Here is a 24,316-nt window from a genome sequence, read left to right as displayed (position 1 = left end):
GTCTGTAATACAAATCCATTGAGACTATATATATATACACTGGGGATTCAGCTCAATAAGTATTATATATTATATATCTGTAATACAAATCCATTGAGACTGTGGGATTCAGTTCAGTATTATATATTATATATTTGTAATACAAATCCATTGATATTATATATATATATACACTATATATATATATACTGTGGGATTCAGTCCAGCAAGTATTATATATTATATATCTGTAATACAAATCCATCGATACTATATATATATATACTATATATACTGTGGGATTCAGTTCAGTAAGTATTATATATTAATATATCTGTAATATAAATCCATTGAGACTGTGGGATTCGGTTCAGTATTATATATTATATATTTGTAATACAAATCCATTGATATTATATATATATATATACTATATATATATACTATGGGATTCAGTTCAGTAAGTATTATATATTATATATTTGTAATACAAATCCATTGATACTATATATATATACACTGTGGGATTCAGCTCAGTAAGTATTATATATTATATATTTGTAATACAAATCCGTTGAGACTCTCTCTATGTATATCTACACTGTGGGATTCAGTTCAGTATTATATATTATATATTTGTAATACAAATCCATTGATACTATATATATATACACTGTGGGATTCAGCTCAGTAAGTATTATATATTATATATTTGTAATACAAATCCGTTGAGACTCTCTCTATGTATATCTACACTGTGGGATTCAGCTCAGTATTATATATTATATATCTGTAATACAAATCCCTTGATAGTATATATCTATATATATATATACTGTGGGACTCAGCTCAGCAAGTTTTATCAGAGACTGTTCTACGTGACAGAAGAACAACAACGAAGACGAGCAGAGGGTGGGGTTTGGATCATGTAAGAGAGCAGTTTATCAGACAGTTGGTGACTGACATGTGTGGGAAGGAGGCCCGGATTATGCCCTGTGGGGGAGAAGAGGCCGTGTTGAAGCCCCTGAATACAGTTGAATGGGAAAAGAAGGGTTACATCAGTCAGACATACAGACATGAACCAATGTGTGGATTAGAGTTTCTTTTCTGATCTGTCTAGATGGCCAGGAGGAAAGCTAGTTAACACTGCCTCTTGAAAATAGGGCTGTTCCTTTAGAGTTAATAGTCACATCCATTTTAAAGCCCTTTATTTCAGGCTAGGTTTGGTTTTGTTTTGGTTTGGCTTAAACGCCTTTCTCCGGGCTCCTGACGGTAACTCTTGGTGTCCCCAGGGTGAACTGGGGTGTCCTGGTGCCCCCTAGTGGCCAGGACGAGACCCCACGGCAGTGGGATGGAAAGCCGTACCACCTTCCGGTCCCGGCGTCCGCTGGAGCTGTAAACTGCAGTCAAAAAGCAACTGAGCTAGTCAGCACCGTAACTGAATCAGTCAGCCTTGAGACATCCAAATGGTTTATAACGAGAATATAAAAATTTCCACAAACTGGTCACATGTATGAAGCCACCCCCCCGAAAAACATGCTCCTGCCTGTAAAGAGGGAATTGGTTTTAGTTGCTGGTTGGAGATACGTGCTGTGCTCTCTCTCGCTCCGTGAAAATTACCTGCCTTTGTTATTTTCCAAAAATGCATTTCAACTGGGTTGATTTCTCCTTTGTACCAATTTTCTTTCTGTTTTAGAAAATAAACTGGGATGATTTAGCTGCCAAGAAAGTGCCCGCACCTTTTAAGCCAGTCATCCGAGATGAATTAGATGTGAGTAACTTCGCAGAAGAATTCACAGAAATGGACCCCACCTACTCTCCTGCAGCTCTGCCCCAGAGCTCCGAGAGGCTGTTCCAGGTAATCACGAAGGGCGCGCCGTGCTGCTTGGCCACAGGTGCTTTCAAAGAAAAGATTGATGTTCTCATATGAAATCTTTTTGGCCTTGAAAAACAGGACTTTGATTTCTGTAAAGTGATTAAATGCAGAGATATGGCAGATTGTTAACTGGAGCTTGTGGTTTGTGAAATAGCAGGCGTCATCTATGTGTGTCGTCTTTTAAGAGCTCTCTTTACATGTCTAATTAGGTTTGGCTGCGCTGCACAGCACGTGGGATCTTAGTTCCCACACCGCCTGCACTGGGGTCTTAACTGGACCACTGAGGAAATCTTCTGTGTGTTTATTTTTTATGTAAATAACTGTTAGACTTAACACCTGAAGTTTTATTTCTGTTCAGGCTCTTTTGTAGAAAATGCAGTACTTTACCTCTGTTCAAAGTATTCTTAATATTGTGTAAACAGTGTTGTCTAATTTTTTTATCTTCAGTGAATAATCTGAACTGTTTCCCAACTCTTGAAAAAGATTTAGAAAGGATTTTATACTTAGGAAAGCATCTTTACTCAGACTTAAGATAAAATATTCCTACTATTAAATGTACTGTAGCTTCATTTCTCTGACCCCCAGAAACACCCCAGTAAGTAAGGTTTACCTGTCTCTGGACATAGGCTTGCCCTTGGCTGGGCACATAGCAGGTGGAAGGAATGTTTCTTGAGGGTTCTCGTTTGAACAGATTATCATCCATCATTATACAGATGGTCCCCAGTTCACAGTGGTTCAGCTGAGGATTTTTTGACTTCATGGTGGTGCAAAAATGACCCACATTTGATACGAAGCACACTTTGAAGTTTGCTCTTTTCTGGAATGTGGGTGCGCAGTGGGATCTGTTCTTAGTGCTGGGGGCTGTGGTGAGCCCTCGTTCCCAGGCAGCCACGCGGTCCTGCAGCGACCAGCCAGTGCAGCAAGCGTCCAGTGACAGGGCGCCCTGTGAGCCGCGAGTGTGGCCAGTGACACGGCGCCCTGTGAGCCGCGAGTGTGGCCAGTGACACGGCACCCTGTGAGCAGCGAGTGTGGCCAGTGACACGGCATCCTGTGAGCAGCCAGCGTCCAGTGACACGGCGCCCTGTGAGCGGCCAGTGCAGCTGCTCCGGACACACAGCCTTGTGTTTCACACTCAGCGCAGCAGTCAGTAGCTGACATGATCAGGCTGCACTTACTGCAAAGCAGACTCTGTGTTCGACGATTTTACCCAACTGGGTTCTGTGAGTGTTCTGAGCACCGCTAAAGTAGGCCAGCCTAAGCTGTGACGTTAGGTGGGTTAGGTGTGTCAAATGCATTTGCAACTTGTACTAATTTCAGTGTATGGCGAGTTTATCAGGACAGAACCCCAGTGTGAGGCATGGAGGATCTGAGCCACTTTTGGTTCGGCACATCATTCTGCCGTTTGATTTTATTGCTTTTCAATTTCACCGGTGGCTCAGCAGGTAAAGAATCCGCCTGCAGTCCAGGAGATACAGGAGATGACACGAGGAGAGGGTTCGATCCCTGGGTCAGGAGGGTCCCCTGGAGAAGGAGTGGCAGCCCACCCCAATATTCCTGCCTGGAGAATTCCATGGACGGGGGAGCCAGTTGCTGACTTAGAAGCTGACTGGAATGAAACTTGCTGTTTTGCTAGTTTGAAAACCAGTAGCATTTCAGTCACATTTGGTTCCTTAACTATACCTTTTTTGAGAAATTGGTTGTTTAGAAGCAAATTTTTATCAGCAGTGCAAAAGAATTATAGCTATAGGGAAGTATTTTTCTGCCTTTCATTTTGAATCGGTTGAGTTCTGCCAGAAGATGGCATTATCGCCTTCTGAAAAGCATTCTCTTGATTTGAAATGACCTTGTGTTTTGGATTGCAAATAAAGTAAAACTAGGTTTGTCTTAACAAAAATCTGAACATTTTCCACTGGCCCTGCCCCATGGCGTGTTGGGCCTTGGTTCCTCAGCCAGTGGTGGAACCCACGGCCTTGGCCCTGAAAGCGTCGAGTCAAAGGAGAGAAATGACTGCTTCCTTTTCTTTTTAAGGGCTATTCCTTCGTCGCCCCTTCTATCCTCTTCAAGCGTAACGCGGCCGTCGTGGACCCGCTCCAGTTCCACGTGGGGGTGGACCGCCCCGGGGCGACGCACGTCGCAAGGAGCGCGATGCTGAAGGTACCGCCGCGCGGTGGTCGCGTGAGCGCTCGCGGTTTAAATGCCAGCGCTCGGCGCCGTTCTCAAGTCCCGTGAATCTGGAATAGACTTTCCATTTGACTCAAACCTAATTTTAAAAAGTGAATAAATGGAAATAGCGATATTTGCCCCAGAAAATTACCAACGTCCATTTGAAGGAGCAGGGAGCTCCTGTTTTACAGCAGTAGAAAATGGTGCATTTAAATAAGTGATAGAGATGCTAGAAACGAGCTAATGATGGATTTTTTAAAAGATTATGAATGTAGTCCAGTCCTGCTTACTGCATTCATAACGTTCTGTTACTCAGCAATTTTATCTGTCCCTATGTATGACTGACATTTTCTTAAGTTAAATGGTGTTGGTTTCTCCCCAGGACTCTCCATTCTACCAACACTACGACCTAGATCTGAAGGACACACCACTGGGAGAAGGGAGTTTCTCCATCTGTCGGAAGTGCGTACATAGGAAAAGCAACCAGGCATTCGCAGTCAAAATAATCAGCAGAAGGTGCGCCCTTTTCTCATAAGCTTGTCCAGTCGGTGGATTCTCTAAGATCTTTATTGAAAAGGAAAGTAACAGTATGTTCTAAGCTTTTTAACCAAGGTTTTAGCCGTTCAGCTCATCAGTTGATCCATTATACTTCTAGCTCTGAGACAGTAACCCACTTTAGACATAAATCATAGTGTGATCTGCTTCTGAGGTTATTGGGAGAAGCCTTTCCGGTGGCGGTGTTATTTAAGCAGACTTGCTTAGTGAGTTCAGCAGCTGTTGCCAGTCCTATTAGGTGTTATATTTGAAATATTTTTTCTGAAATTATTACTATTTACCAATCCACAAGTAGCTTTGAGAACTAGTTGTTTTGGTGACTGTTACCTCCATGATGGTTTATTCTTATGACCAAATTGTCAGGCACATAGGGCATCCATTTCTTCATATGATTAAGCACTTTCCTGACTCGGAAATAATCATTTTTCTCAAGAATAATGCTTCACTTGTTCTGGTGGGTGTATGAGTCACTGCTTTCATGAAAGCCTCCTTCTGATACTTTGACACTCACATTCTGAATATGCTGTAAGTAAAAACGAAATTAGGGCTGGGGCTGTGCTCCCAACAGCTTGGTGAAGAAGAGTGTGGACACTGACCGCTTCATCTTTCAGGATGGAAGCCAGCACTCAGAAAGAGGTGACAGCGCTGAGACTCTGCGAAGGACACCCCAATATCGTGAGATTGCACGAGGTTTTCCATGACCAGGTAGCCCGCTTTTTCTGCGTGTGCTCTGCGCCCGAATTCGCAGGCAGCGCCGCCTTTTCGCCGCTTTCTCAGTGCTTCTGGCGCAGAGCCAGGGATGTGGGCCGCGGCGCAGCCGCTCGAGAGGTGAAGACCCCTCTGCACTCTCACCACCCAGCAGTCAGCGCCGCCTCCGCTTCTCTCAGTCGTGGCCGTGCAGGGCGTGGACAAGGGCAAGCCCCGCCCCCTGCGCTCCCTGTGGTCCGGCTGCCGCCCCCCAGCTCGTCCCTGCGGCCTCTCAGCTCAAGTTATACTCGCCTTCAGCCTGATGCTGTGAGTCTGAGAGTGGAGCTGAGCCTGGAGCCTCGTTGTTGTTGTTTTTGTTTAGTTGCTAAGTTGTGTCTGACTCTTTTGTGACCCCGTGGACTGTAGCCTCTCTGTCCATGGAATTTCCCAGGCACGAATACTGGAGTGGGTAGCCATGCTCTTAGGGGATCTTCCTGACACCGGGATCAAACCCGGGTCTCCTGCACTGGCAGGCGGTTCTTGACACTGAGCCCGCGGGGAGGCCTCGTTAGTGCAAGGTAAAGAGCAGACAGGAACAGAAGAGCAAGGATGCCCCCCTCCCTCTTCTCATTTGAGGGGCTCACACTCCCCGCCGCTCTCCCCTCGCCAGTCCCGCTTTCCGTCAGGACCCTCACTCAGGGCTGTCACTTTGGACACGGGAGGGACGCTGCTGTGCCAGGTCCATGCCCCCTCCTCCTCTGCAAACATCGCTCTAATACAGTCGTCTCTCCTCCGGGACTGGGCAGGGTGGCCCAGTTGCACGCAGGACGGCATGCCAGGCAGCAGAGCCAAAACCAGCCCTGGGTGTGGTTGGCCCCGACTTTGCCAGTGAAGAAATTGAGGTTCAGAAGGGTCAGGAGGGTTTTCCCACAGTGGGGGAAAAAAAGAATCATGAGACTTATCCAGCCAAAGTCACATAGCAAGTCAGTGAAAATCCCGCTGGAGAGCCGGTCTCTGGTTCCGGGCTCCCTCTAGTGAGCTGCCCGGACATGCACGCCGGCGGGAAGCCGTGGCCCAGCCCTCTGCCACACTGAACTCCCCGGAGCGCCGAGGGCCCGCAGGACCCACGGCAGAGAGCCCGGTGGCGGAGGAGCAGCGTCACCGCGATAGCTGCTGCCTGTTGCCGTGTGCCGTGCCTGGCCCAGGCACTGTAGCTCTCATTCTGCGTGCATCGTCTTACTCAGTCCTTACTGTGACTCTGAAGCGGGAAAAGCAAAACTCACAGAAGGTAGGTAATCGCGTTTCCCCGTCTCTGAGTGGTATTTCTGGGATCTGAACTGACACAGTCCAGCTTCAAAGCAAGCGTTTGATTGCTGTGTCCCCTGCCTCAGGGGAGGCGGATGCACTGACTGGTTTTCCTGTCGCGTGAGTGAGCACCCAAAAAATGACACTGTCTGCTTGCTGCCTGGTGCTTCTAATCAGAAAAGGAAGACCTCTGAAACAAGGAGTGGGGGAACTGGTCTCCCCTGCTCCTTCGCAGCCTCCCCTCTGGAGGTGAGTCCCTGTGCCCTAGGAATGCTTAGGAGGAGACCGGCCGGCTTCCTGTTGTAGACGATTCGCACGTCCGGAGAGGGCTTGGTGGATGACCTTGACACGCCCCTCCGTGGTTGCAGCTGTGCTCTGGGCTACTCCCAGCACCCCCCCGCCCCCCCCTTCCCCGCAAGACTTTGGATCCCTGACCTTCAGGCCACCATCACATCCCGGGAATTACACCCCTAGTATTGTATTTATGTGACAAATTAACTTTATCATCTGCTGCTGTCATATTCAAGAGTTACTGGAATAGACACCATCTCATGGGGAACTCTCCTGGCGTGCAGTGGTTGGGACCCCACCTTCCAGTGGTTCGGTCTCTGGTTGGGGCGCTAAGATCCCACTGCTCAGAGCAGCTGGGCCCGCGTGCTGCCGCGAGAGAGGCCTCCGCACCCAGGCGGACGCCCGGCTCGGCCCGCACGCCGCCGCGTGACGTGCTCTGCGCACCAGCATAGGTGCGCGTTGCTCTCGGGCGCGGCCGCTGTTCTTGGGCTGCTGCTTCCCCGTAATGGTGACGCGGTTGCCTACCTCAGGCCACATCCAGCAGTCTGCTTTCCATCTCAAGATCCTTAATCACATCTGAGAAATCCCTTCATCATGCAAGGTAGCGTCTTTAGGTTCTGGGGGTTAGGATGTAGACATCTTCGAAGGGCCGTTATTCAGGCTACCATAGACACGTTTTTCACCATTATCTACATTTTTATTGGTAAGGGTGCTGAAGTTCATGGGGGTAAAGTAACATCCACTGGGTCGTAAGTAAGTCGCAGAAATGGCGTTCGGGTGCAGGCTCGACTCTGAAGCCTGTCTCTTGAATCACTCCAGCTACTGCCTCTCCTCTGTTGAAAGCTTGCTGGCACACACTGGTAGCATTTAGCTTGGACCTAATTTGGCTGATGTAGAAATTCAAGTTAGCATGTCTCTAGTAGCCTGGGAGCAATTCTCTTTTTTTAAAAAGGGTTATTCACCTTCTAGAATATGCCCATTGTGTGCAGGATAATGTATTTATAACCATCTGTTTTATGACGCAGTTTTTCCAGACTTTGCTAATTCAAAGGGAAGCTTGCTTTTTGTTTGTTGAGTGACATGGGCGTGATAAGGCATAGTATTTGAATCTGATTATTGATAACTTTTTTAAACCATTTGTGTTCATTGGAGAGCAGATAGAATTCCTTTGTTTTTCAATAGCTTCTGTTGTTTTCTTTATGGAAATACATGCAAAATATAATAAGTATGTAACTTTTGATACTATTTAATTAAGATAATGCCTTTGGGATCAAAAGCAATTTTGTCTTTAAAAAGCCCATAGTGAGTTATGGGTGTTTGCCTTGGGAATTAACAAGAACCTGAAACTAATCTGTTGAGCCCTAAGAGAAGATTTAGAGTGACATCATCCAATAATGCCTTTTTTCAAAAGGTAAATTTGCCGTTAAATGTGTGTGTCAGGCCTCTGTGGGCAGCATGTTCCATTAGTAATCGTCTATATTATTTAAAGCGGCCAGTTTCACATAATTATCAGTACGAGGTCACACTTTAAAAAGAAACATATGTAAACTCAATAGAGGGTTGGAATGCAGTTCAGCTGAAAGAATTCATCAAGGAAAGGAGACGTAAGGATTTCACTGCAGTGCTTGAAACTTTCCATTACCGAAATAGAACTCTAAAAAAGACACATTATCCTTCAGCTCTTTCCTCTAAAATGCAAGGATCACCACTGATTATTTTATCAAGGGACTATTTATCGGTTACAGGTCATAGTCAATAAATGTTTTATGCGTTGATCAGCCTCTCCTCTTCTTCAATAAGGCCCTCCACGTTGCTGTTCTTTCTTTTCTAGCTTCACACATTTCTAGTGATGGAACTTCTTAACGGGGGAGAGCTGTTTGAACGCATTAAGAGAAAGAAACATTTCAGTGAGACAGAAGCCAGCTACATCATGCGGAAGCTGGTTTCAGCTGTAAGCCACATGCATGACGTCGGAGTGGTCCACAGAGATCTGAAACCCGAGGTATAAAATCATTTGTCGCAGTCTAGCATCATTATTAAATGTCCCCTAGACACGTGTGGGCTTTTTTTTGAGGGGGGGTTGGTTTTTTATTTTCAGGGGTTTTTTTTTAAATAAATACTTGCAAATACCATGTTTCTTGGATTTTTTTCCTTGTCTATTTCAGTCTAAAATAAATCTGTCTTTTCTTTTTTTGCCAGCTGATCATCTCGAGGTTATATTTGTAAGTGTGAGAGCCTTTTATGGAAGAAATACTTTATGCAACAGTTGTGGACTAAAAATAGCAATGGAAATTTTTGTAGCAGAAAATAATATCCCTCCTATATGTATACCATTTTAGAGGGATTTTTTTTTTAATGGTGTATTTTGAAAGCTCATCTTTCACTTTCATAATCAAATTGATTAGCTCATGAATAGGAACATATATAATCCTGTTTGGAATATTTAAAGCATTGTCTTGGTTTAATTAGTTATGTGATCTTTACATGTGCTTTTCTCTGCTCATGTACTGCAGTATTTATAGAACTGTATAGCAGTGCAGAAGTAGCAGCTTTTCATATATTTTTTTCTTTCAAAAGGTTAAGAAGGTTCTAACTCTAGAGTAATCCCTTTTTAGTATCAGAAATATGAAAATTCTTCTCTTTTAGAAAATCATCAAAATAATAATGCAAATTTAAAAACCCAGTACTTTATAAAAGGATAACAATGGATCATCCTTTACCATAGGCAAAATTACATATATTTACTCTCTAAAATAGAATTTCAGTTTTAATTGCTATGTGATTGTAATGCATTTTCAAGTATATTTAAAATAAAATTTAGTGTTTATTTTTGTGTTAGACTACAAAAAAAAGTCTCTCAAAAAGCACCATTTATGCCTTTTGGTTAAGTACCTTAGGTTACTGGTAGGAAGAGGATGTTTTGAAAATGGAATTCTCTGTCTTTGGATATAACTGACTGATTCCTAAAGGAGTTAAACTTCTGTGTACTTTCTATTATTGTTATTCCCATTACTCGTGATTAATCAAAAGTGAATTGTGTTTTATGAGCTGGCAGCTCTGATAGCTGCCCCTCTGCTTCCCGCATCACAGTTCTCACTCTCCCACGCAACGCCCGCTGAAAGTATGGCGCTCCGCACATTGGAGAGTAGCTGTCTATTTTAAAATGTGAACACATACCACTTAAATGCTTTTTTTGATAGACAAGGAACAAGCATGTAATTTTTTTAATTGAAAAGATCTGTTCCATGACTGTCTAGAATTCATTTTCACATGTTTTATTCTCTGATAACTGGCCATCTGTCCCTTCATGGGTCTCAAACGATGCAACTGTCCTCTCCAACAGAATTTAAATTTGCGTTCCGAGTTTACTGGTTAAAAAAACACTCACATAGCTTTGTTCTTATCTGTTAAAAAGATTTTGATTCAAGTAGGCATTTGAAAAGAACTGTCTCATTATGTGGGACATCCTGCTACTGTGACAGTCCTAAGCCCGCGTGTTCTGGAGACAGGGATGCGCCCTGGCACTAGCGCTCCCATTGTGGGTGGCTTTCGCTTTGACTTTTAAGTGGCTGATTATATTATTTTCAAGCTAAAAGTTTAATCCCTTTCACCCTGACAGCATTTTAAGATCTGTTTATGTCTCTTTTGATAGATATTTATGTGGTATTCATATTCTACACAGGCAAGATAATTTCTAGGTGGTGAGAATCAAATAAATTTAGAAGCTGGCTGACATTCTTTAGTAGGCTGCTTTGTATTTTTCAAGCTGATGCCCATGTTCTTGAAAGATTGAGAAATTTTATCGAATTAGTTCCTGGCACAGCTTGAGACAAGGATGTAAGTGGTTTGAGTGGTGACTTCCTGCCACTCCTGACCATGTGCGCCCAGCTCCACTTTGAGAATTGGGAGAGGAGTGAAGAGGGGAATGCCGCACCTCCTCCGTTTCAAGATCTGGGAACAAGGCAGTCCTTAGGCGGTCCTGGTATAGGAGACACTGAAGTCCTTTCCAGAGACTTGCAGGCTCAGTGGGGACAGGCCGGCTGTGCCGCAGCCCAGCGCCTCCTGCCACAGGGGAGCCCAGGGGCGTCTTCCAGGCCCTCTCCAGGTTCTCCTGCCCGAACTCCAGCGTGACTGCAGCCGTGGCGAGGCCTTCCATTGAATCACACTCACATTTAAATCCCATCGGAAATTCAGGACTAAGCCTTCAGTATGATGGAAAGTTTAAGAAGCCCTTTCAGCTAATTGTTTTAGCTGAAAAAACTCACTCATTTTTAACTTCTGAAAGGGGGCCTAGAAGATTTTTCTTCTTTATATCAGTGAAGCCTTCTATGATATATTTTCTTTCACTTTGAATAATATTAAAAGCAAATGATGTTCTAGAGCTGGGGGAATAATTTAATGATCAAAAAGGCATACTAGATTTTGTTAGGATGGCTAAAGACAGTATAATCAGCTTCATTTACCGTGGGTACTATTTTGATGTATTAATGAAAATGATGATTTGCACACCAGTACAGTTAGATTGTTTAAACAAGTGATAAATACGAGAGTAATCAGGGACTATCTCGGCAGCCCAGTGCCTAAGAGGGGGCCTCCCAGTGCAGGCGCACCGGTTCGATCCCTGTTGAGGAACTAAGATCTTGCAGGCTGCATGGTGCAGATAAAAACAAAGCAAAAAATCAGTAAAACCTTACGATTGAGAAGGCTTGGAAAATGATCCAAAATAATATTTTCTGGGTAATAGAGGGATAATCTCCATAAGCATCAAAAAATGTTCAAGTATTAACTGTTTTGGAAAAAATATTTCTGAAATGCATGGCTCCACCATACATTTTTTTGTTTTTTTAGGTTTTACTGAATAGGTTTTACTAAATACTGTTAACTGTTTTGCTAGATATTATATAACTATTTCATTTGACTTCATTCAACAGACAAATATTTACCAAACCACCTGCTACACGAGAAAGTCATGAGTAAGATAGATGCAAGTGTTGGCCTCATGGGATTGTGGTCTAATGTGGGTGAAGACGTTGAACTAATGGTGCAGAGCTGATAAATGTCAGAAAAGAACAGTAAACGCTAGAAGAAAATACAATAGTGTCCACCTTCAGTTTGGTGACATCTCTAAAGTAGGATTGGAGGCCTGAGAGCCGGGCTGGAAGGGAGGTTGGTGGGAGACGTAGAAGACAGACACAGCAGAAGACGAAGAAGGCGCGTGACCCCATCGGGAGTGTCCCTTGCGCCCTTGTCAACTTGAGGTGGTCCCGAAAGCTGGAGCAGAGAACAGCGGATGCTGGGGTCCCGCTCACAGCCTCCGCGTCAGACCTCTGTGTCTGAGTCCAGTGTAAATGTTGGTAGATAACATTGCAAAATGCCTCTCCAAGGCCCCTGACATTTTAATGAGAAACTTTGTATCTTGCAGAATTTACTGTTCACTGATGAAAATGACAATTTGGAAATTAAAGTCATTGATTTCGGGTTTGCACGCTTGAAGCCCCCTGATAATCAGCCTCTGAAGACGCCCTGTTTCACTCTTCACTACGCTGCCCCAGAGCTCTTGAATCACAGCGGCTATGATGAGTCCTGCGACCTCTGGAGCTTGGGTGTCATTTTGGTGAGTTCGTATCCGCCACGCCGTCCAACCCAGTCAGCTCTCTGTCCTCCGCATCTCTCCGTTTGCTGTCTTTTTTTTTCTGGAATATAACTGCGCCGCAGCGTCCTGCTAGTCCCCGCCATACAGTGAGGTGGACCAGCTACATGTGCGCGCACGTCACCCCTCCCTCTCACACCCCCATCCCACCCTCTAGGCTTTTCTCAAATTCATGAAAAAAATGGCAGATTGGTTTCTTTTCTGTACAAACGGTAAAAGGCCCGACTGAAGACTATTTCCCTTTCTTAAAGTTTATAGTGGAGAAAATGTAGGAATTTTTATTTTGGTTTATCAGTAATATTTAAGGCAACTGTGTTTTATGTGAATTACAGTTATATATATGTATTTTTAAAGAAGCAATAGTCTCTTCATAAGCTATGCATATTAGATACAATATGAAACTAGCAAAGTGACTCATTAATGAAAAAATATTTAAAAGTATATTCATTCTCTGAGATTTTCAACCTAGAAAGCAATTGAGGAATATCACTTAGGATAAATTAACAAATTAATAAATAAAATTTAAAATATTTATAGTAACTTATAGTAATCATGGTAAGCATGCTTTTCACAAAATCTCCTTGGCAGCCAGGATCAGAAACAGAACATGAGCTAGAAAAATCTCAGCGTGTTTTTTTTTTTTTTCCTCAAAATAGCTTGTATTTTTTCTGCATACAATTTGTAATGCATAATCATAGGGAGAAGTCTTCAGACAACAGAGAAAGATACAGGGAACAAGGTGGAATGGCTCGTGGTCCCGTGATAGAGAGATGGTGTTGCCTAAGCTCTTCCCCTCCGCCCACCCCGCCCCCATATTATGTATACTGTGTATCTTTCTACACGGTTTCCTATGTGTTTGTATCTATATTCAGGTTTTTTAAACAGATGAGATTATGTGATACATTGTTTGAGTCTCCAGAGTTTAACATTTCTTTACTAATGAGCAGTTAGCATTTCCTAGCCTCTCACTAATTATAAGCTACACAAATGAATATTTTTGATATATGTACTTGCTTTGATCTCACTATTTCCTTAGACTAGACTCCTAGGAGAAGGGTATATACGTCCTTATTTTTACATACATGCCTGTATTTCCTTCTAGAAGCTTTCCAGATCATGTTCTCATCAGCTGTATGTGAATACATTGGATGCTATCGATTTCAATCTAAATTAGTTCCTGTGGTTCTTATGATTCGCATGCATTTTCCTTGACAAGTATCCAGTGTGTGCACCCTTTCATGTATTTGAACAGTTTAATCTTCTCTTTCATGAATTGCTGTTTATGAGCTCTACCTGCTTTCCCATGGGAAAATCTTCCATATTGAAACTTACAGCTCTGTTAAGGATTTTAATCCTTTGTCAGACATTAACATTGGAAATGTTTTTTTCTGGTTTGTCATTTTTTGGAAAACTTTGTTCACAGTTAGATGAGGTTTTAATTTTGTTTTTAGAGAGATTTAAATAAAGAAACTTTTTATTTTTATGTTTTAATGGAGAAATTAAAAAAATTTTATGTTACAACATAAAAATCAAAAAACATATCTATTAAACCCGTCTAAAAGCAAAATTCAAGTATGTTGGGCTTCCCAGGTGGCATTCCTGGTAAAGAACCCCCCTGCCAGTACAGGAGACATAAGAGACGCGGGTTCAGTCCCTGGGTGGGAAGGTCGCCTGGAAGAGGGCAGGGCAGCCCACTCCAGTGTTCTTGCCTGGAGACTCCGGCGGACAGAGGAGCCTGGCGGGCTACCGCCCATGTGGTCACAGAGGCGGACGCGACTGAAGGGCCTTCACGCGAGATATGGCAGCCTTTCCCTTTCTGGCTTTCTGGCTTCGATGTCAGCTTGGCACTCCGCCCCCAGCCCACGGTCGTGACATGCTCTCTCAGACCTGCTGCTGGGGCTGTTCTCTCTCCAGGCCCGCGCGCTGCATCTGGGGTTTATTTTCGCGGCAGTTTGTTCGCCCCCAGTGGCAGCCACTTGTCCCTGCAGGATGGTTCTTTTATTTTTAAGCTAAAGGTTTTTATTTCAGCAGTTTTAAGTCATCATTTATAATTTGAAAATCAAATTACATATTTATGAGTATGGTTTTTAAATAAGAAACAGCTAACTTCTGTAGATTTGAGTTTTGTTCAACTTAAACTGATTACAGTAGCACTCTCCTAAAAAATTCATCTAAATAAAAAAAGCCTTTCTTTTTTAGAGATAATACAAGATTACCCCCTTGTAAAGAGCCTTTACTTAAATACAGGCCAAATGTAATTATCATGCTTTTTAAGGTTTTAAAAGGCATTCTTAGACATGCAGACAGGTATTTTAGAGCCTCCAAATGCCTTGTCTATGGAAATAACCTTGTATAATGGCATGGAGAGAAGCCAGGCTTCTCTCTAGATGTAATTGTCAACTCTTAAACAGGAGCACGAAACAACAGATTAAACGATACCACCAGTGTATAATCAGAATGTCCACACTGTGGGAATTCTACAGGACAAACAACGCAGTTACTTCAGCAAAGCTGCAATAAAAACGAGGCTGGGCCCCCAGAGATTAAAAGACGCTTAAGAAACGATATTTGCATTTCTTGAATTCATTGTACTTCAGTTCAGACAAATCCTAATTTTAATTCTGTTTGTTAAATTCAAACTCTGTCATACAGACGTGGTTATAAACAGTGTGTATAGCAACCCACTCCAGTATTCTTGCCTGGAAAATCCCATGCGTGGAGAAGCCTGGTAGGCTACAGTCCATGGGGTCGAAAAGAGTCGGACACGACTGAGCGACTTCCCTTCACTTCATAATACAATTGGGGAAATTTGATTATTGACCGGATATTGGATGATACAAAGGCATTACTGCTAATGGTTTTTAAGTGCAATCATAGGCTGTGGTTGTGGGATTTTAAAAGCCCTTGCCTTTTAGAGACACAAAGTGAAATACTGGGTTGGCCAGAAATTTCATTTGAGCTTTTCCGTTACAGCTCTTGGAAAACCCTAACGAAGTTTTTGGCCACTCAGTACTTAACTTATGAAAAGCTAAGTTAGCCCCTGCATTAAACTGTCCAGGAAAAAAAAGAATGCCTTGTAAACTTTTCCATATAAATGAGTGCTTCTCTCCAGAGGATCTAGATTTGAGCTATCCCATAGTAGGCACAAAATTTATTTGGAGTTGTTTGCCTTAGATATCTGTGCCCCTTTGACATGTTGCCTGCGATAAACACGAATATGGACACTTTAATGTGAAGATAATTCACGTCATCGTCACTGGGTAAGCAGACACTTGAGAAAGATGCATCACATCACACACGTGGCTTTGATTACAACTCAGTATACCCCATGGGTGAGCAGTTCACTGGAAACATTCAGGACTCCGATTAAAACAGAGCTTACACGGTGATCAGTCCGCTCAGGATCACCGTGACGAAATCCCACAGACTGGGCGACTTGAACAACAGAAATGTATCTCACAGTTCTGGAGGCCGGAGGCCCAGTGCCAGGGTGCCAGCCGGTTGGTATCTGGTGAGGGCTCTCCCCTGTGGTTGCAGACAGCCGCCTGTTCACGGCGACCTCACGTGGCCTCTCCTCGCACGAGCTCACAGAGAGAGCGGGCAGCTCCCTGGCATCTCTGTGAGGACACCCTCATGGGCGAAGCCCCCGTGTCCCCATCACCTTTACCTCCACAAGGGTCCTGTCCTCAAGTCAGCCATGTTGGGGTGGTGTGACTTCTCAGTACGTGAATTTTTAAGGCACACAGTAATTCAGAGCTTAACAGACAGTGTTTAGAAAATGTAGCATAGGATTATACGCTATTCCACAGGTGTATATAGCATACCCATGGGATGGAATATAATAACAGTTAAAACATATTTCTCCCAAGTGTTTTATTCGAGATTTCATATTTTTTCACTTTATTCAGGATTTCTTATTTTTTCACTTTCTTCTCAAAATTTTATTTTGAAAATTTCAGACCTAGAGAAAATTTGGGAGAATAACACAGTGAACATTTAGCATGTCGCCCCATTTGCTTTTGCTTTCTCCCCAATTCCACACACACACACACACACACACACACACACACACACACACAATCTTTATGTGTACAGATACTTTCTTATCACAACCTTTGCCAACAGTTTGCAGACACAGAATTATTCTTAACAGAAGTTGATTCCTGGATAATCAACTAAATTCTAAGATCTTGGAGTTGAGAGGAGCCTGAAGTTGTCTAATTCTAACTCTTCCAGAAAAGGGATCTTTCCATAAAGTGCCCATCACCACTCTCCGTTAAATATTTCCAAAGATGGTGAATTCATCTTTCCACCCAACAGCTTGATGAATTATTACACAGCAGAGCAAGAAAACTCTAATATAAAGGATACTTTTTTATATTTAGTCATAAATGTATGTGTTAGGAAGTGGGGTAAGATTAAGAAGGGGAGCAGATTTTCAAAAACTGTTTGGCAGTATCTATGAACACACAGACCAGATGACCCGGCAGTTTCCGTCTCAGGGATGCAGCCGACAGGAATGTCTGCTGCACCAGAGGAGCTGTGCTCGGAGACGCACGCAGAGCAGCGGGAAGCATTTCAGCCGACTGCTCTCACTGGCCCCAGGCATCCTTGCCGGGATGTTCAGTCTTGAGTTTCAGATGAGTGTTGCCGTGGCAATAATGTCCCCGTCAGGCCTCATGCCCCACCGGCCCACCCTAGTTCCGCGTCTTCAGGATCCCTTCTGTTCTGTGTCCCTGGCCCCTCCTGGGCTATTAGCCAGGGCCTGCAGTTCCTCTGGGATATGCACATTCCCCTGTTAATGATTAGATTATCCCTTTTTTATTCCTATCCTGAATATAGCTATAAAAATGGTTTAAAATCTTGATATCATAATAAGCCATTTCTTTTTATATACGAGTCTGAAGTGGATTGGTTGTTTCAGTGATCGAAGTCATGTAATCGTTTAAACTTAGTGATGATAATTGTAGTCTTTGGGAAATCACGCTGATGAAGTTAGGGATGAAATCACCAGAGCGGCTTTGATGGCGACTTTGGCAGACAGTCCGTTTCGCTCTTTTCTCTCGATAGTATACGATGCTATCGGGGCAAGTTCCGTTTCAGTCTCATGATAAAAGCCTGACGTGCACCAGCGCAGTGGAGATCGTGAAGAAAATTAAAAAGGGAGACTTCTCCTTCGAAGGAGAAGCCTGGAAGAACGTATCCCAAGAGGCTAAAGACTTGATCCAAGGTAAGAATCTAATGAAAAATTTTATGTGATGTGTAGCGATTGAAGTGGAGCCATACCCGTGATACATACATTTGTTTGTGAATTATTTAAGAATCCCTGTGTGTTTAAGGGTTCAGGCTCCTCTGTTCAGCTTCAGCTTCATGTCTGGATACCCTCTGTCGGCAGTCTCATCCACGTTCACAATCACACCTTCAAAGAGAACCGCTTTTTGTTTCCCCTCCTTTCCCGTGCGTGCTCCTCTCTCCCGCTTGTTTCCGTGGCCAAGACCCTGGACGCCCACCGCCTTCCTCGCCTCCCGCAGCCAGGCCCTGGGTGCTGGGGTCAGCCTCACTGCCAGCCACCCTCTCCCCATCCCCATGGCTCTCATCCGAGGTCTGGTCACAGCTCTCTCCTAAAATCCACAACATGCTTTCCACTTACCTACTTGCCCTGGCTTTATGTGTCTGTCGTCCGTCGGCTCAGTGACCTTCCTAATACCCAAATGCACTCATGCCTTTTCTCTGTTGGCAGCTCTTCAGGGAAGGCCAGTGAGCTGTAGGTCAGACCCCCTAAGTGGAGCCTTCACGGCCTGGCTCTGCCTTCCACTGTTTCCTGGCGCCCTCGCTCCAGCAGCTACTGCTGCTGCTCTGTCGTGTCCCGCTCTCCTAGACCCCGGGGACCACAGCACGCCAGGCCTCCGTGTCCATCACCATCTCCCAGAGTTTGCCCAAACCCGTGTCCATTGAGTCGGGGATGCCATCCAACCATCTCGTCCTCTGTCGTCCCCTTCTCCTCCTGCCTTCAATCTTTCCCAGCATCAGGGTCTTTTCCAGTGAGTCGGCTCTTCGCATCAGGTGGCCAGAGTACTGGAGCTTCAGCTTCAGCATCAGTCCTTCCAGTGAACACTCGGGGTTGATCTCCTTTAGGATGGACGGGTGCTGTGGGATACCTGCATTTCCCACCAGGTGGCCAGAGTACTGGAGCTTCAGGCTCAGCGTCAGTCCTCGCAGTGAGCACCCGGGGTTGGTTTCCATTAGGCTGGACGGCGCTGTGGGGTACCTGCATTTCCCATCGCCCTTCCAGTGAATGCTCAGGGTTGATCATCAGGCTGGACGGCACTGTGGGATGCCTGCACTCTTCAGATGTGCTGCGTTTTTAGATTCTGCTCACCTTTACTCGTGCTCGCCCTAATCCTGGGGCTCACTGTGTCGTCGAGCCCTGCTCATCCCCCAGGACCCATCTCCTGGAAGCCCCCAGGGTGCCCACCCCCCAGGGGGGAGCCCTGCCCGGAGCCTTCTGTGCACGTGTCCTCAGTCGGGGTAAGGCCTCGCGCACAGCTCCTCCCCGGGTCCATCTGCACGCTCCCTGACCAGCGGAAGATGTTTGTGCGTCCAGTAGATCTCGGCACTCTCCGTTTGGAGGGGGCTTTCCTGGCCCCTGGTGGGAGTTCTTGCTTCAAGTGGTGGTTTTCCCCAGACTGGAAAGCCCCACGAGCCCGCAGCCTCCTGGAAACAGGCTGCTGTGGGCTTTATTGTGAGCAGCCAGCGCTCACCAGGGAATCTCAGTGTGAATGAAAGTGGAGGTAATTATCCTTGTAGGAGGTTGACGCCATATCGAAACCATCATGTCTTGTGAACATAATTGAGAATCTCTGAGGTTGATTTTAAACTATGTTTGAAATGGCAGCTCATGGAATAAAAATGTCTAATTTATTCCCACAGGGCTTCTCACAGTCGATCCAAACAGAAGGCTTAAAATGCCTGACTTGAGGTACAGTGAATGGCTTCAAGGTGGCAGTCAGCTGTCCTCGAATCCTCTGATGACTCCGGACATTCTGGGCTCTTCAGGAGCTGCGGTGCACACGTGTGTGAAAGCCACCTTCCACGTGAGGCTCTGGCTCTGCGCTCCTGGGCGGTTTGAGAGGGGCTGGATGTCATTGCTCTGTAACCTCAGAGGCTCACGGTCAGGCAGACAGGCTTTAAACAAGTTCTTTTAATTTCAGATACGCTCCCTTCATGACACACGGGGCTTCCCTGGTGGCTCAGAGGATAAAGCGTCTGCCTCGATCCCTGGGTTGGGAAGATCCCCTGGAGAAGGAAATGGCAACCCACTCCAGTATTCTTGCCTGGAGAATCCCACGGACGGAGGAGCCTGGCGGGCTACAGTCCACAGGGTCGCAAAGCGTCGGACACGACTGAGCGACTTCACTTTCACTTTCACTTTCATGACATAAACACATTTCTAAACAGAAAGGGCATAGGGACCAGAGTCACCACAAACCCACAAAATATTTATTTGACATTTGAGCTGAGGCAGTCGTCTGATACTTGGATAGTTGAAGTTTTTCAGTCGCTAAGGAAAGCACTATGCATATTATTAGAGCTTTTTCAAAAATGTTATTTTGTGGAAGGTTAGTTGATTTTACGATGTTAATTTCTGCTGTACGGCAGACTGATTCAGTTATACTTACATATAAATACATACTCTATGTTTGCACATTCTTTTCTGTTCTGGTCTATCACAGGATATTGAATATAGTTTCCTGAGCTGTACAGTAGGAGCTTGTTGTTTATTCAATTCTGTGTGTATAGTAGTTTGCGTCTGATAAACCAAAACTCCAGTGCATCCCTACCCCTCCCTCCTTCCCTCTTGGCTACCGTAAGTCTGTACCAGCACTTTTTCTCTCTCAAATAAGCTGAGTCACTGTCCGTGGAAACTATAAATCAGCATTAGAAATTAAGGCACGTGCAAACGTCCGTCCCTTCAGCATTCATTTTGTGCATAACTTTATTGTTCTAGAACCTAAGGGATAAGAAGTAAGCTAATTAGTATTAAGTAACTATTGTATACTTGAAAGGCTGAGGCTCCACAGTAATAAGCGTAGATCCTGGCACACTCGTGCCGAACAGATGCAAGTCCATTGAGGTGGTTGTGTGAGGAGCAGGGGAGTCGGAGAGAAGCACCATTGCTTCTGAGAGGGTAGCTGAGGAAGGAGACAGGACAGCATCTCCTCTCGGCTGCAGAAGTGGGTTGAAGAAGCTAACGGACTGGGGTCTGGGGCGGCGTGAGGCTGACTGCAGGCGTTTGCAGATGCTCCAGACCTTCTCAGTGGCGTGTGAGGCAGGGTTGGCACCTCCGCAGTGCCTATGCCCGAATCTGAGAAAAGCAGAGACGGGCTGCTGCGAGGAGGAAGCCAGGCTGAGGTCTGTGGAGCTCATCTCTGCGTATTATTGTGTCCAGCACGTACCCAGACTGCACTGACGTGGGCGTGGAGGTCAGGGGCTCTGTGCTGGGACTTAAAGCTCAGGATGAGTGAGGTTAATGGGGGGAAGGGAGTGAGATTGCTGACATTCTCCAGGAATTTCCAGTCAGTCGGTGGTTCCTGTAATTGAGAGGGAGCGCCCCCTCTTCAAAAGATTGACTAGAATTGGGACTCCTGGACAGCCTTGCTGGTGGGTTTCAAGAGGGCCTCAGAGACCCTCCCCCGGCGACTTCTGTGCCCTCCTGGCGTCTCAGAGGCAGTGGTCGGAGGACCATGTTCCTAGGCTTCCCTTGTGGCTCACCTCATGCTCAGTAACGAGTCCGCCCACAACCCGGGAGACCTGCATTCCACCTCCGGGTTGGGAAGATCCCCTGGAGAAGGGAAAGGCCACTCACTCCAGGATTCTGGCCTGGAGAAGTCCATGGGCCATGTAGTCCACGGGGCCGCCAAGAGCCACACACAGCGGAGCGACCTTGGCTCTCACGCTCCCAGGACGAGCTGGAGCTGCGGGTGCCAGCCTCGCACTATCTGCCGGCCGTAGCTGCGAGGGAGACTGCGGTCCTGTCGCTTTGGGGGCGGTTCCCCTGTATTTTTCCTTCCCTTCTTATCCAGTCTCCCGGTCGCGTCCACCTCTTTGTGACTGTGTAAACTGCACCTCGCCAGGCCTCCCTGTCCTCCACTGTCTTCCAGAGTTAGCTCAAACTCATGTCTATTGTGGAGAAGGAAATGGCAACCCACTCCAGGGTTGTTGCCTAGAGAATCCCAGGGACGGGGGAGCCTGGTGGGCTGCCGTCTATGGGGTCGCACAGAGTCGGACACGACTGAAGCGACTTAGCAGCAGCAGCAGCCTGTCCACTGAGTTGGTGATGCCCTCCAGCCATCTCATCCTCTGTCGCCCCCTTCTCCTCCCGCCTTCAGTCTTTCCCAGCATCAGGGTCTTTTCCAGGGAGTCAGCCCTTCGCATCAGGTGGCCAAAGCATCAGCATCAGTCCCTCCAGTGAGTGTTGAGGGTTGATTTCCTTCAGGACGGACTGGTTTGATCTTGCTGTTCTCCCCTAGGCCTTCAACAAATACAAGAGAGAGGGGTTCTGCCTGCAGAACGTGGATAAGGCCCCTCTGGCAAAGAGGCGGAGGATGAAGAAGACCAGCACCAGCACGGAGACGCGCAGCAGCTCCAGCGAGAGCTCGCGCTCCTCGTCTTCCCACTCCCACGGCAAGAGCACGCCCACGAGGGCGCTGCAGCCCGGCAACCCCGCCGAGGGCGGCGCCCCCGAGAGCCTCTTCCAGTTCTCGGACTGAGAGCCCGGGGGCCTGGGAACCGAGCCGGCTCCGCTGTGCCTTCAGCGCCCTCGGCCTGCCTGGAGGCCAGGCTGTGTCTGAGAAGCTGCATCCCGCTGATCCCGTTGGCATCTGCCCCGCAGGGAATTTTTCCAGGAAAACCCAACTGGTTATCCTCATCCAGAAGCACCGGGCAGAGAATGGGACTGTGAGCAGAGCACACGGGATGCTGTTAGTGACCTGGATGATGCCCGCATGACTGTTCCTGAGAGGGCACAGGTGTCTGTCCGTCTGAGTGGGGGCCGGTGAGGTTTGAGCCGCTGACAGTAAGTCACAGGGTCGTCAGAGGTCTGCCAGCAAGAGTCCCTAGGACTGTGATGATAGCTGTTGCTTCACCTTGTGGGTATTGCGGGTTTTTAAGAGAGATGCATCCTTTGAACAGTGATTTATCAGCAAAAAAAAAGAAAAGGTCTAACTGTTTTCCAAAAGATTCTGTCAAGAATTTTATGTGTGGTGTATACTTATTTCTTGAGAGAGGATTTTAACTTATTGTTTTTGTTTTATGGTTACCTATGATGATAACCTACTGTTATTAATCTTTTTCTAAAAACTAAAATAAAAGGCATACGAAGGCCCCATGCTGCGTATCAGGGGCCTCTCTGAGATGCATGCTAAGCTACGTATGGTTTTAGTTTTGCACTGCTCTTTCCTGGCAGTTTGTTTTCATGGTTACTGCAGAATATTAAGGTACATGTCTCTGTTTTAAGTAATATTGCACTTTATTAAAAAACATGAATAAAGCAAGCTGTTTTATAAAGTGCACTCTTTAGAGCATATGTACGGTATTCTTGCCCTCTTTTTTCCGCATTATCCACTTTAAATTTGCCCTCACATCCGCCTTCTGCTTAGGATGCAACGTGGAAGGGGCTGTGTTGCATGGCGTAAGCACTGGCCACTGAGGCACTGCTGTGAGGAACCCTAGACGGAAGCCCCATTAGACACTGTGCTCGTGGGTACACTGTGCTGCGCTGCAGTGAGGCTTTTCCTCCTGTAGTCAGATACTATGTACATAATATTTTAGAATCATATCTATGACTTGTTTGGAAGTTTTTCTGTTTAATTTTAAAACCAGAAAGCATATTTTATAAACTTATGCAGAGCACTTGTATAGCTCAAAAGTTCTGAGTTCATAACCGAGAGCAAGCGCTGTGTGCTGAAGACATTTCACTGAATGATCGCTGCATTTTGGAATATGGTTAATTCACTCCCTATGCAAAAGAAGAGGTGGCAGGATTTGTGTGTTGTATTTTTTTTAAGCCATCACACAAAATGTCAGGACTGAGAAAAGTGATTTTTTGCTATGTTTACAGGAATCATGTTTAAAAAGGTAATGCCCAATATGTTTATGTTATCAGTTTTGTTAACAATAACCTCTTGAGCATTAGTTTGGAATTGGGCATGGTATTTATTTATTCCTTTCTTGAGATAATAGCAGCATTAATTTCAGCCAGTTATGAATACTAAAAATATTGCACTCTATGTAATAGTAGCATATTTATTACTGAACCAATGTATATATTAATAGCACAGGCAACAAAAATGGCAAATATTAAACTATTTTCAAAATGTATTATCCTGTCCACATTTTTGTTCACAGTGATTATCGGAGATAACTCTTATACTTTTCAGTGGCCCAAATGGCTGCATAATTCTCATGTCCATGAAAATTTTGTGCTTCTGGCTTTTGGTCCTTCTCAGTAATGGTGGTAAATCTGAGGTGCATTATCACCGAACTCAGGCTAATTCGCGGACTGTGATTCCATCAGGCACAGAGTTAAAATAACCAAGAAAATGTCCATTTATATCTACAGTAAGATCGACTATATCTAGAAACGTGTGAGTTAGCGCCATACATTTTAAAAACTGTGCATTCTAGGAGAAAATACGAATAAAGTGTAAACTATGGAGGCTTTGTTGCAAAGGGAGGATGATCCAGAAGGGTAGTCGGCACACCCTCGTGATTGATGGCATCGGTGGTGCAGTGTGAGTTTTGGAAATTCG

General features: G+C 45.3%; 1 protein-coding gene across 6 annotated transcripts in view; it reads left to right on the top strand.

Moving 5' to 3' along the window:
- Nucleotides 1–23,841, top strand: part of RPS6KA5 (ribosomal protein S6 kinase A5) — a 179,409-nt gene extending 155,568 nt beyond the window's left edge. For 5 of the 6 annotated variants that reach the window (XM_052647254.1, XM_052647253.1, XM_052647258.1 and 2 more), the window contains 9 exons: nucleotides 1,676–1,837; nucleotides 3,884–4,009; nucleotides 4,401–4,534; nucleotides 5,185–5,278; nucleotides 8,688–8,858; nucleotides 12,279–12,470; nucleotides 17,577–17,736; nucleotides 19,437–19,600; nucleotides 22,037–23,841. In XM_052647254.1, the coding sequence (XP_052503214.1) occupies nucleotides 1,676–1,837; nucleotides 3,884–4,009; nucleotides 4,401–4,534; nucleotides 5,185–5,278; nucleotides 8,688–8,858; nucleotides 12,279–12,470; nucleotides 17,577–17,736; nucleotides 19,437–19,600; nucleotides 22,037–22,276 (1,443 nt within the window). In that variant the 3' untranslated portion in view covers nucleotides 22,277–23,841. The remainder of the gene's footprint in view (nucleotides 1–1,675; nucleotides 1,838–3,883; nucleotides 4,010–4,400; nucleotides 4,535–5,184; nucleotides 5,279–8,687; nucleotides 8,859–12,278; nucleotides 12,471–17,576; nucleotides 17,737–19,436; nucleotides 19,601–22,036) is intronic. The other variant, XM_052647255.1, reaches the window with a different exon arrangement.
- Nucleotides 23,842–24,316: the final 475 nt, after the last annotated feature.

The sequence above is a fragment of the Budorcas taxicolor genome, chromosome 10 (assembly GCF_023091745.1).
Source record: "Budorcas taxicolor isolate Tak-1 chromosome 10, Takin1.1, whole genome shotgun sequence".
Lineage (NCBI taxonomy): Eukaryota > Metazoa > Chordata > Mammalia > Artiodactyla > Bovidae > Budorcas > Budorcas taxicolor.
This window is presented reverse-complemented; position numbering and strand designations above follow the sequence as displayed.